The sequence below is a fragment of the Notolepis coatsorum genome (assembly GCF_963971535.1).
Source record: "Notolepis coatsorum genome assembly, chromosome: 7".
NCBI lineage: Eukaryota > Metazoa > Chordata > Actinopteri > Aulopiformes > Paralepididae > Notolepis > Notolepis coatsorum.
The window spans coordinates 11526517-11540379 of record NC_140171.1 but is presented as its reverse complement, the minus strand read 5'-3'; the positions used below and the strand labels follow the sequence as shown (position 1 = coordinate 11540379).

At 43.5% G+C, this 13863-nt stretch overlaps 2 protein-coding genes across 2 annotated transcripts in view; both read left to right on the top strand.

The window, feature by feature from the left end:
* arpc1b (actin related protein 2/3 complex, subunit 1B) overlaps positions 1-5189 on the top strand; it is a 15550-nt gene extending 10361 nt beyond the window's left edge. The window contains exons 8-10 of the mRNA XM_084318948.1: positions 1824-2017; positions 2767-2857; positions 4472-5189. Coding sequence (XP_084175074.1) covers positions 1824-2017; positions 2767-2857; positions 4472-4510 — 324 coding nt within the window. The 3' untranslated portion in view covers positions 4511-5189. The remainder of the gene's footprint in view (positions 1-1823; positions 2018-2766; positions 2858-4471) is intronic.
* The window catches only part of LOC311232223 (monocyte to macrophage differentiation factor 2-like), a gene marked incomplete at its 3' end in the record, with an annotated part of 202011 nt that overhangs the window by 160228 nt on the left and 27920 nt on the right, over positions 1-13863 (top strand). The gene's annotated exons all lie outside the window — the stretch shown is intronic.

Genomic DNA, 13863 nt, shown 5'->3' with positions numbered 1-13863 from the left:
CAACGTAAAAACAAGGGCATTAAACAAAAAACATACAAATCAAACACAGAAGGCCATTTGTGCAGTGGCAAGAAGCATAATGAGATCAGCGATAGCATCAGGTAAAACAGTTACATGTTTCATGAAGGGCTAATCGTAGCGTACCTTTAAAAGCATTCACAGTAGGGGGCGGCTAAGTGGCGCAGTGGGCAAGGCGCTCGCCACTAATGCAGGAGATGCTGGGTTCGAGCCCAGCTCTCGGCGTTGCTACCAGCTTGGCTGGTCGTTCGTACTGACACAATTGGCAGTGTTAGGGGGGTGGGAAGCTGGTGGGTGGAGATCGGACGTTGTGGACAGCGACTCCTACAGGTCGGTTGGTGCGCCTGTACAGCAGAATCAGGAAGCAACGGGGGCGGCGTGTCCCTCCCACGCAGACCCTCGCCGCTGAGAGATCGCGCTGTGCAGGTGAAAAGATGCGACGGCTGCCTCCTTGTGTACCGGAGGGGACACGTGATGCAAGGCTTGGTCCACATTGCAGCCGGCCTGTGGGAGGCATGGCCTAACAGCGTTCGAGACAGGGGAGGGGAGAATTGGACAATACGAAATTGGGATGGGAGAAGAATAGAAAATGGGAGAAAAAGTAGATAAAAAAAAAAGCATTCACAGTAGGAAGTGCCTCTAGACAAAGTTTCACTTGCAGCGTATTCCATAAAAAGGGAGCATAGTGGGAGAATACAGCTTTACCAAGCTCTGACTGCATCAAAGGAACATTTAAAAGCATCCCATTTGCTGCTCGTCTGGTATTAAAAAAGCAAGTATAAAAGGACCGAAGTCTGGAGATATACAAGGGCAGCTTACCTAGCAATGACTTCAGGATAAAAATCAACATGTGTGATTGTCTTCAGTACAGTATTAATGCTGTGCTCTATCCACTGAGCTACACAGGACCTACTGTACATTTTGAGTTGTTAGTTTGTGGACGATTATTTCGATGTTTGACATTACTTTACGCTAAGACATATGAGAAAACCTTATTAGAATGACCTTTTGCAGCAGCACCACACATGGATGTCTGCGATGCCGCGCTGAGTGCCTTAACATCCAGAACCCTTGTTCTTCAAGATAACTTGGGTTTTTCCTGTAGTCTTATATGACAGACCTCAAGCGTAGCACTCGCTCTTTGAGTGAACACAAAGTGTTGTGCCTGTAAGCTGCCACTAGGGTACCCCACAACTTACTCAATGAAAGAATGACTGAGTGACTGACTGACTGACTGACTGAGGTAGTAGTAGTAGTAGTAGTAGTAGTAGTAGTAGTAGTAGTAGTAGTAGTAGTTTATTCAGTCATCTCACACAATATAATATACACCATCATTTAACAATATTTGATTTTACTGTAACTGAAAAGGTACAGACTGAAGCATAATGCTTAATATATGCCTGTCCTATATTCTTAACAAAATTAAGACTCCAAAACAGTATTCTAAAAGAAAATAGCAAAAAACAGTATTATTCACCCTTGTAGTTTAAAAAAATTACTTTACAAACCATTTTCTTAAAAACCAAAAGCGAATGACTCATTCTTAACTGTATATCAGCATTGTTCCACAAGTTAACCCCAATAATAGAAATACACCTCCTTTTAATCCCTTTCTTAGCTTTTTGAACAGTAAATTTACAAATATCTCTCAATCATATTTTCTTTCATTAAAAAAAAAAAAAAAAAAAAAAATGTTGCACCCTGTCTGTTAGTGACCTTGCTGGTCTAAGAGGTGCGTTCTCTTTGTGTGTTTGTGTTCTATGCACACCAACATGTGTGTGTGTGTGTTCTTGTGTTCCGTCCAGGGTCATGACTGCTACCCGGTGCTGTTTGTGTACGACAGCGCCAAGGCCAGCGTCACGTTCGGCGGGAAGCTGGACGTTCCCAAGCAGGCAGCTCAGAAAGGCATCAGCGCCAGGGAACGCTTCCAGAACCTGGACCGCCATGCCTCCGTCGCCGCTGAGCAGAACCTGGACACACTGCACAAGAACAGCATCAGGTAGGTGTGTGTGTGTGTGTGTGTGTGTGTGTGTGTGTGTGTGTGTGTGTGTGTGTGTGTGTGTGTGTGTGTGTGTGTGTGTGTGTGTGTGTGTGTGTGTGTGTGTGTGTGTGTGTGTGTGTGTGTGTGTGTGTGTGTGTGTGTGTGTGTGTGTGTGTGTGTGTGTGTGTGTGTGTGTGTGTGTGTGTGTGTGTGTGTGTGTGTGTGTGTGTGTGTGTGCGCGTGGTCCGTCCGTCCCTCCGTCTGTCCAGTGGTCACAAGCTACTGGCAGGCTCTTCACGCTCAGCCCCTGTCCTCTGACGAGCCTCGAACCGACAACCCTCCGCTGACCAGTACCATGTTACATTAATTCATTCAATCTTTATTTAATCTCAAAGGGTAATTGAGAGCAGGCTCTTATTTACAATGACGTCGAGAGGAACAATTCATAATACAAAAGTATATCATATAAACAATTCAAATCAATCAAAGCAACTACAGACTGAGGTGAAATGGTTGGCCGTTCTAGATTTTTTTTTAACGGATACTAAATGGATGAGTTTTAAAGTGCTTTGCAAAATTCAAGTGCAAACGCAGAGAGAGACCATGTCAGGATGTAATACTGTAAGTGTGCATGTTTTGTCGCGCTGTGAGTGTGAGTGAGCATATCAATGTAATAAGTCTGTGTCATGTGCTTGTGTGTGTGTGTGAGAGTTTTAGAGAGAGAGAGAGAGAGAGATAATTAATGTTACATGTGTTTTATGTTTCAGCCAAATCTCTGTGCTGGAAGGCGGGCGGAGCAAGTGCATCAATTTCTGCACCACCGGCATGGATGGAGGCATGACCATCTGGGACGTCAAGGTAACACACACACACACACACACACACACACACACACACACACACACACACTACTGTGATCATATATTGCCATTAGCGTTGCCATATGCCTGATGTATGTATATTTAAAAACCTTGTCCATAATCCAAACGTAAACAAATAGGTGTCCCTACCACTAAAAAAAAATAAGAAAGGGAAATGGGGACATGCCTTCATTTTCTTATTGATTGACAGATTGATTCAAGGACTAACATTAGACAACAGTTTGATACAAGGACTAACATTAGACAACAGATACAGATTGATTCAAGGACTAACATTAGACAACAGTTTGATACAAGGACTAACATTAGACAACAGATACAGATTGATTCAAGGACTAACATTAGACAACAGATACAGATTGATACAAGGACTAACATTAGACAACAGATACAGATTGATTCAAGGACTAACATTAGACAACAGATACAGATTGATACAAGGACTAACATTAGACAACAGATACAGATTGATTCAAGGACTAACATTAGACAACAGATACAGATTGATTCAAGGACTAACATTAGACAACAGATATAGATTGATTCAAGGACTAACATTAGACAACAGATATAGATTGATTCAAGGACTAACATTAGACAACAGATTGATTCAAGGACTAACATTAGACAACAGATACAGATTGATACAAGGACTAACATTAGACAACAGATACAGATTGATTCAAGGACTAACATTAGACAACGGATTGATACAAGGACTAACATTAGACAATAGATTGATTCAAGGACTAACATTAGACAACAGATATAGATTGATTCAAGGACTAACATTAGACAACAGATTGATTCAAGGACTAACATTAGACAACAGATACAGATTGATACAAGGACTAACATTAGACAACAGATTGATTCAAGGACTAACATTAGACAACAGATACAGATTGATTCAAGGACTAACATTAGACAACGGATTGATACAAGGACTAACATTAGACAATAGATTGATTCAAGGACTAACATTAGACAACAGATATAGATTGATTCAAGGACTAACATTAGACAACGGATTGATACAAGGACTAACATTAGACAACAGATACAGATTGATACAAGGACTAACATTAGACAACAGATATAGATTGATACAAGGACTAACATTAGACAACAGATACAGATTGATTCAAGGACTAACATTAGACAACAGATATAGATTGATACAAGGACTAACATTAGACAACAGATTGATACGAGGACTAACATTAGACAACAGATACAGATTGATTCAAGGACTAACATTAGACAACAGATATAGTTTGATTCAAGGACTAACATTAGACAACAGATATAGATTGATTCAAGGACTAACATTAGACAACATATTGATACAAGGACTAACATTAGACAACATATTGATACAAGGACTAACATTAGACAACAGATACAGATTGATTCAATGACTAACATTAGACAACAGATACAGATTGATACAAGGACTAACCCTAGACGACAGGTACATTTGGCTATAACACATATAGGTATGACTGAACCACAGGTAGATATATGGTCACATATGGTTAACTTATAATACATATAAGTATGACTGAACGGTTGCTGTTTGTGTTTCCAGACTCTGGAGTCTGCCATGAAGGACCTGAAGATAGTCTGAACCTGCTGTGTGCCGGCCTCGCTTCTGGAAATATGAAGAAAACTGATGCACCTCTGTCTGTCTGTCTCTCTCTCTCTCTCTCTCTCTCTGTCCTTTGGTCTCTCTTTCTCTCTCTCATCATAAAGCTTGTCAGCTATATCTTTAATCAGGTGTTTTTATACTGGTATATAACGATCGGACGTTGGTTAGGCAGTATTAGAAATCCTTTTGAATGTTTTATCTGGGCTTGGTTGAGCTTGTAAAGTATTCTAAAAGGGTTGACATCAGCCACGTCTGCAAACGGTACTTAGTCAGTGATTTAGAGACAGGGTTTGGATCAGTTCACTTTCAAATCAATCAATCAGTCAGTCAGTCAATCAATCAATCAAGATCTAAACAGATATGACCATTTACCTACTGCCCTCCTACGTCAGTAACAACGTCAACAATGTCCCTTCTCATTTTCATGCCAAAACGTTCTCAATATTTGAGTTAGAAAGAGAACCCATCTCATCGTGAATGTATTGAATTGAAATTGAATGGATGCCAAGCCTGGTTATTATTAGAGCTCGTATTATAACCACAGACGGCTTCCTCTGAGCACAATGCTGAAAGCAGGTATTTTGTATTAATCACGTTGAAACGCTGCAGTATGCTTATGCTGGTCATAAAAAGCATTTAATAAATGACTCAAAACATGCATTTGTTTGTGTGTGTGTGTGTGTGTGTGAGAGAGAGAGAGAGAGAGAGAAGCGATAGGGGCAGATGGTTGGACAAACAGAAAGACTGGGGGTTGACAAAGAGAGAGAGAATCATAAGAGATGGAGAGAGGGTAGAGTGAGAGAGGGTTGGACAGAGAGAAAGAGAGATTGGGTGGGGCTGAGAGAGAGAAAGATAGAGGGGGTTGACAAAGAGAGAGAGAGAGAGATTCTGATTGACTGAGACAGATCTCTACAGATGCAAGGGGCGGGGCTTAGGGTCTGGTTTGGGACAAGACCGATGGACCAGGTGACTAAACAAGGGGCGGGGCTTAGGGTCTGGTTTGGGACAAGACAGATGGACCAGTGGTGACTAAACAAGGGGCAGGGCTTAGGGTCTGGTTTGGGACAAGACGGAGCTGACTAGACAAGGGGCGGGGCTTAGGGTCTGGTTTGGGACAAGACAGATGGACCAGAGGTGACTAGACAAGGGGCGGGGCTTAGGGTCTGGTTTGGGACAAGACAGAGGTGACTAGACAAGGGGCGGGGCTTAGGGTCTGGTTTGGGACAAGACTGAGGTGACTAGACGAGGCCCCCTCAGCCATCTCTCCACACCATGAGCTAAAACCGTTAATTTTAAGAATCCATTTTATTCATATAGGACAGTTGTGAACTATGGGTTGAGAATCAAACATTTCTGGGGGTGGGCGGGCAAATGAAAGAGTACTAGTATGTTAGTATGTATGAGACTTAATTTAAAATGTACTTGAGAATAAGATTGAGTACTTAAGAGTAAATGTACAAAATGTTGTTCCCAAGCTGATAAATGTTTAACAATCTGATTCAGATTCCTTTATTGTCACATATTTTCAGTACCTTACAGCAAAGAAAGAGTGACATTTTATTTGTTTTAGTCCCTTGACCATAGCAGCTTCCAATATATAAATACAATAAAATGTGCATAGAATAAGAATAAAATATGACAAAAAATAAAGATGACTATACACACAGTTCTAAAAAGTGTGCAGTGCAGATAACAATGTAGATATTATACTATATACATTTTTTGTATAACAAAATGGCTAACAGTTCCCCAAAAAGTATGTTGTGTGCAATCTCTGGTTTAGGACAGAAAGCCCCCCCCCCCCCCTCAGTAGATCCATAAACAAGGGACTCCAGTTTGATGAGGGTTTGTCTCAGGGATCCCTGTCTGAAAATAAACGGCTCTTCATTTTGCTGGTGACCCCACCTTTGAGAACATCTGGTCTCGGACAGCGCCGCCATCAATATTATTTGTGGCCCTAAATGACACCATACCTCTGGTGGCCAGATGGTAACACAGCCACATGTCTTTTTATGATCAGGCAGGCATGGAGTCATGTCTATCTATCACGTCATTTTGAAAGCACACCAAAGTTTATGTCCCCTATACAGTCAACCCACGTTTAACTACAGCGTTTACGGCAACCAGAGGGCTGAGCAGGCCTAATTAAAGTTATATCATATGGCTATCATAACGCCGCCATCATCATCACCGCCATCACACTCCTCCACCCTATTATATACCTGTATGTCATGTATGTCCCTACCCTATGCCATACATGTCATGATGTCATATATGTTGTGTATGTCATAAATGTCACTATGAATTGAAAATGGGGGACCCTGATGTAAACAAGATGAAAGTCTTTCTCTGGTCTGCATCCCCTTAACAATTGTGTGTATTGGGCGGCTACGTGGCGTAGTGGGCAAGGCGCTCGCCATGAATGACGGCTTGCCTGTTCGAGCCCAGCGCTCCACATTGCTTTCAGTTTAGCTGGTCGTTCATACTAATACACATTGGCCGTATTAGGGGGTGGGAAACTGATGGGTGGGGATCGGGCGTTGTGGACAGCGACTCCTACAGGTCGGTTGGTGCGCCTGCGCAGTAGAATCAGGAAGTGTCGGGGGCAGCGTGAGCCTCCCACGCGTTACTCCTCGCCACTGAGAGATCGAGCTGCGCAGGTGAAAAGATGCGACTGCTGTTACCTCAAGTACCGGAGGGGACTTGTGCTATGTATGACTTAGTCCACATTGCAGCCGGCTTGTGGGAGGCAAGAAACAGCGTTCGTGACAGGGGAGGGTTGAATTGGATGATACGAAATTGGGATGGGAGAAAATATAGAAAAATGGGAGAAAAAGTGGATAAAAAAAAAAAAAACAATTGTGTATTGAGCCGTACTGTATTGTACCCATTCTGCAATCTGTTAAATAAAGTATTCATTCATTAATTCATTCATTCATTCATTCATTCATTCATTCATTCATTCATTCATTCATTCATTCATTCATTCATTCATTCACTCGGCCCCCAAATAATAGGACTCCATCTCCATCTAGCGGTATAATTAAGAACGCGCGTCAGCTAAAGGAACAGATGCTCAATTATGTCGTTATCTGCTCAGCTGTGATTGATGTGGCAGCCAGGCACAGTATCTATTATGTTCACATCCTCCTCATCATCACCATCAGCTTCATCATCAACAACAATCACAACAACAACAAAAACAGCACGGATAGGGTTTCGGGAGAGAGGCTCGGAGCTTCGGGAGGAGCGCTCCACACAACACAGATCTGTGTTTCTCCAGCACGCCCACACTGGACTCAGCTGCCCCTCAGTGCGCTGCTCGCTGAGATGAGGATGAGGAGGATGAGACGAGATCCCCGGTGATGATGCTGAGGCGACGCTCATCGGTGCTTTTCGTTGCTGCTGGCTATATCAGGCTATAGATTCTCTCTCTCTCTTTTTTTTACTCATCAAATCGCCTCTGTGCTTTTTTCTCAGTAGATCCATAAACAAGGGACTCCAGTTTGATGAGGGTTTGTCTCAGGGATCCCTGTCTGAAAATAAACGGTTCTTCATTTTGCTGGTGACCCCACCTTTGAGAACATCTGGTCTCGGACAGCGCCAGCCGCCATCAATATTATTTGTGGCCCTAAATGACACCATACCTCTGGTGGCCAGATGGTAACAAACAGCCACATGTCTTTTTATGATCAGGCATGGAGTCATGTCTATCATGTCATTTTGAAAGCACGCCAAAGTTTATGTCCCCTATACAGTCAACCCACGTTTAACTACAGCGTTTACGGCAACCAGAGGGCCGAGCAGGCCTAATTAAAGTTATATCATATGGCTATCATAACGCCGCCATCATCATCACCGCCATCACACTCCTCCACCCTATTATATACCTGTATGTCATGTATGTCCCTACCCTATGCCATACATGTCATGATGTCATATATGTTGTGTATGTCATAAATGTCACTATGAATTGAAAATGGGGGACCCTGATGTAAACAAGACGAAAGTCTTTCTCTGGTCTGCATCCCCTTAACAATTGTGTGTATTGGGCGGCTACGTGGCGTAGTGGGCAAGGCGCTCGCCATGAATGACGGAGACGCTGGGCTTGCCTGTTCGAGCCCAGCGCTCCACATTGCTTTCAGTTTAGCTGGTCGTTCATACTAATACACATTGGCCGTATTAGGGGGTGGGAAACTGATGGGTGGGGATCGGGCGTTGTGGACAGCGACTCCTACAGGTCGGTTGGTGCGCCTGCGCAGGAGAATCAGGAAGTGTCGGGGGCAGCGTGAGCCTCCCACGCGTTACTCCTCGCCACTGAGAGATCGAGCTGCGCAGGTGAAAAGATGCGACTGCTGTTACCTCAAGTACCGGAGGGGACTTGTGCTATGTATGACTTAGTCCACATTGCAGCCGGCTTGTGGGAGGCAAGAAACAGCGTTCGTGACAGGGGAGGGTTGAATTGGATGATACGAAATTGGGATGGGAGAAAATATAGAAAAATGGGAGAAAAAGTGGATAAAAAAAAAAAAATTGTATTGAGCCGTACTGTATTGTACCCATTCTGCAATCTGTTAAATAAAGTATTCATTCATTCATTCATTCATTCATTCATTCATTCATATTCATTCATTCATTCATTCATTCACTCGGCCCCCAAATAATAGGACTCTATCTCCATCTAGAGGTAGAATTAAGAACGCGCGTCAGCTAAAGGAACAGATGCTCAATTATGTCGTTATCTGCTCAGCTGTGATTGATGTGGCAGGCAGGCACAGTATCTATTATGTTCACATCCTCCTCATCATCACCATCAGCTTCATCATCAACAACAATCACAACAACAACAAAAACAGCACGGATAGGGTTTCGGGAGAGAGGCTCGGAGCTTCGGGAGGAGCGCTCCACACAACACAGATCTGTGTTTCTCCAGCACGCCCACACTGGACTCAGCTGCCCCTCAGTGCGCTGCTCGCTGAGATGAGGATGAGGAGGATGAGACGAGATCCCCGGTGATGATGCTGAGGCGACGCTCATCGGTGCTTTTCGTTGCTGCTGGCTATATCAGGCTATAGATTCTCTCTCTCTCTTTTTTTTACTCATCAAATCGCCTCTGTGCTTTTTTCCCACCCCCACAAGGCGTTATTAAATAGCTTCACATGAAGAAATTCAGGCTTCTGCCTATACTGTCTGATCTGCTGTCAACTGTTGCTTATTTCCACTAAATGAATCTTGTAAGGTGAGTGGAATCATATCGAATAACCTAATAATCCCTGTTTTCCCCTTATGGATTGCTAACATAATTTATACTGCAGGCACAGCATGGCTGTTTTAATAATAATAATACCCTCGTGTCGTGATGGGGATGGAAATGAGGATGAGGATGCGCAGATGAGGATGATAATGGTGGTGATTTGCGTTTGGGGATGGAGCTTTCAGCATTATAATGTAATCTATCTTGGGCCATTATGATAAATGCACGAATGACACAGGAATGCCAATGAGCACGACTAAAAGCTAGCATGGGGTTTGCACGCTGGACAAACACATTTTGCCCTGTACCTCCCCTCCTTCCTTGGCACCCAGACCTTATTGAGGGTGTTGTCCTGCATGCCCGAGACATGGTAGAGAGCCCATATCCCCTCTTGTGTGGACCCGGACCAGAGGTTTCCCGTTTGGCAGAACCTAGATGTCTGGTTTAGGATGATGGAGTTGTCAGTGGCAGGTTGAGTGCAGTGGGGTTCACTGGGTTTACTGAGATTGATTGATTGATTGATTGAAAATTTTATTTAACAGATTGCAGAATGGGTACAATACAGTACGGCTCAATACACACAATTGTTAAGGGGATGCAGACCAGAGAAAGACTTTCGTTTTGTTTACACATCAGGGGCCCCCATTTTCAATTAATCTTAAGATATGCGCCTTGCCCAGGTGGGGGTTCCCCTTTGGTCGACCGACGGGTAAATCCCGGGGCACTGCATGGTGTGAGGAACACGCAGGTTCGATGTCTCTTAACCCTTTCACTGCGACAATACAGAAGGTTAACCCTTTCACTGCCACACGGCAACGGGTTAACCCTTTCACTGCCACACTACAGACGGTTAACCAAACTAACTGCAGTCAGCTCTGTTGCTCCACTACAGTCACTCTAAATGAAGTAAAAATAATACACTTGGCTCCACATGTCTGTCTCTCTGGCCCCTGGCCTGGCCCCAACCTGTCTGTCTCTCTGGCCCCTTTCCTGGCTCCAACCTGTCTCTCTCTCTGGCCCCTGGCTCCAACCTGTCTGTCTCTCTGGCCCCTGGCCTGGCTCCACCCTGTCTCTCTCTCTGGCCCCTGGCCTGGCTCCAACCTGTCTCTCTCTCTGGCCCCTGGCCTGGCTCCACCCTGTCTCTCTCTCTGGCCCCTGGCCTGGCTCCAACCTGTCTGTCTCTCTGGCCCCTGGCCTGGCTCCAACCTGTCTGTCTCTCTGGCCCCTGGCCTGGCTCCACCCTGTCTGTCTCTCTGGCCCCTGGCCTGGCTCCAACCTGTCTGTCTCTCTGGCCCCTGGCCTGGCTCCTACCTGTCTGTCTCTCTGGCCCCTGGCCTGGCTCCACCCTGTCTGTCTGTCTCTCTGGCCCCTGGCTCCAACCTGTCTGTCTCTCTGGCCCCTGGCTCCACCCTGCCTGTCTGTCTCTCTGGCCCCTGGCTCCAACCTGTCTGTCTCTCTGGCCCCTGGCTCCACCTGTCTGTCTCTCTGGCCCCTGGCCTGGCTCCAACCTGTCTGTCTCTCTGGCCCCTGGCCTGGCTCCAACCTGTCTGTCTCTCTGGCCCCTGGCCTGGCTCCACCCTGTCTGTCTCTCTGGCCCCTGGCCTGGCTCCACCCTGTCTGTCTCTCTGGCCCCTGGCCTGGCTCCAACCTGTCTGTCTCTCTGGCCCCTGGCCTGGCTCTACCCTGTCTGTCTCTCTGGCCCCTGGCCTGGCTCTACCCTGTCTGTCTCTCTGGCCCCTGGCCTGGCTCCAACCTGTCTGTCTCTCTGGCCCCTGGCCTGGCTCCACCCTGTCTGTCTCTCTCTCTGGCCCCTGGCCTGGCTCCTACCTGTCTGTCTCTCTGGCCCCTGGCCTGGCAATTATCACCCAGCTTGATGAAGTCATTATCGACACAGCTGAGCCCGCTGGGCCTGGCACTTACAGTACACACACACACAGACACACACACAGACACACACACACACAGATGGGCACAATTTGGGAGGCCCCTTATTTGGGACGCTGTGTCTGACGACACCATGTTGCTCTGGGCTGCCGGGGCCAGTAGTATTAATAGCTTTGAATGGGTGTCAGTCTATATCCAGCAGTGCTGGGAATGGGATCATCAACAGAAAGGAGGGTAGAGGAAAAGGAAGAAGAAAAGAGAGAGAGTTCTAATAATGATAACAACTGAACGTTTTAATAAAGATAACAACTGAACGTTTTAATAATGATAACAACTGAACGTTCTAATAATGATAACAACTGAACGTTCTAATAATGATAACAACTGATCGTTCTAATAATGATAAGTTTGATAACAACTGAACATTCTAATAATGATAACAACTGAACGTTCTAATAATGACAACTGAACATTATAATAATAACAACTGAATGTTCTAATAATGATAACAAATCAAATCAAATTTATTTGTAAGGCCCGACAACACACATTAATGTCCCCATGGGCCGGACATGTCTTCTTTAAACAAGTCAAGAAGAAACATCACAATGAGTCAAGAACAAAACAAGAAGGGGGAGCTCCCGTAGCTCACCGCATATCTCGGCGCTATTTCTGCGTCGGGGAAAACCGTGCTCGTCACGGATCTGGGGGACACAAGTTCGATTCCCGGACCCGCCGTCATTTCTCAGAATGTCTTCCCCTGCTCTACATCCCATTTCAACCTGTTTCTGTCGGTCATGCTTGACCAGAAAAGCGATAAACGCTAAAAAATAAAGTAAAAAAAAAAAAAAAAAAAAAACACCAACAACTGAACGTTCTAATAATGATAGCAACTGAACGTTCTAATAATGATAACAACTGAATGTTCTAATAATGATAACAACTGAACGTTCTAATAATGATAACAACTGAACGTTCTAATAATGATAACAACTTAACGTTCTAATAATGATAACTGAACGTTCTAATAATGATAACAACTGAACGTTCTAATAATGATAACTGAACGTTCTAATAATGATAACAACTGAACGTTCTAATAATGATAACTGAACGTTCTAATAATGATAACAACTGAACATTATAATAATAACAACTGAATGTTCTAATAATGATAACAACTGAACGTTCTAATAATGATAACAACTGAACGTTCTAATAATGATAACAACTGAATGTTCTAATAATGATAACAACTGAACGTTCTAATAATGATAACAACTGAACGTTCTAATAATGATAACTGAACGTTCTAATAATGATAACAACTGAACGTTCTAATAATGATAACTGAACGTTCTAATAATGATAACAACTGAACATTATAATAATAACAACTGAATGTTCTAATAATGATAACAACTGAACGTTCTAATAATGATAACAACTGAACGTTCTAATAATGATAACTGAACGTTCTAATAATGATAACAACTGAACGTTCTAATAATGATAACAACTGAACGTTCTAATAATGATTAACAACTTAACGTTCTAATAATGATAACAACTGAATGTTCTAATAATGATAACTGAACGTTCTAATAATGATAACAACTGAACGTTCTAATAATGATAACTGAACGTTCTAATAATGATAACAACTGAACGTTCTAATAATGATAACTGAACGTTCTAATAATGATAACAACTGAACATTATAATAATAACAACTGAATGTTCTAATAATGATAACAACTGAACGTTCTAATAATGATAACAACTGAACGTTCTAATAATGATAACAACTGAACATTATAATAATAACTGAACGTTCTAATAATGATAACAACTGAACATTCTAATAATGATAACAACTGAACGTTCTAATAATGATAACAACTGAACGTTCTAATAATGATAACAACTGAACATTATAATAATGACAACAACTGAACATTCTCAATGGTGCATTTTACATAGCGCTTTTATACAAAGCGCTTTACAATATTGTTCCTGACATTTACCCATTCACTCACACATTCACAGCAGAGGCAACCATGCAAGGTGCCAACCTGCTCATTGGGAGAAATTAGGGGTTAAGTGTCTTGCTCAAGGACACTTCGACACGCTGCTCAGGAGGAGCGGTAATAATCAAACCGGGAACCTTCCGATTACCAGGCGACCGCTCTAC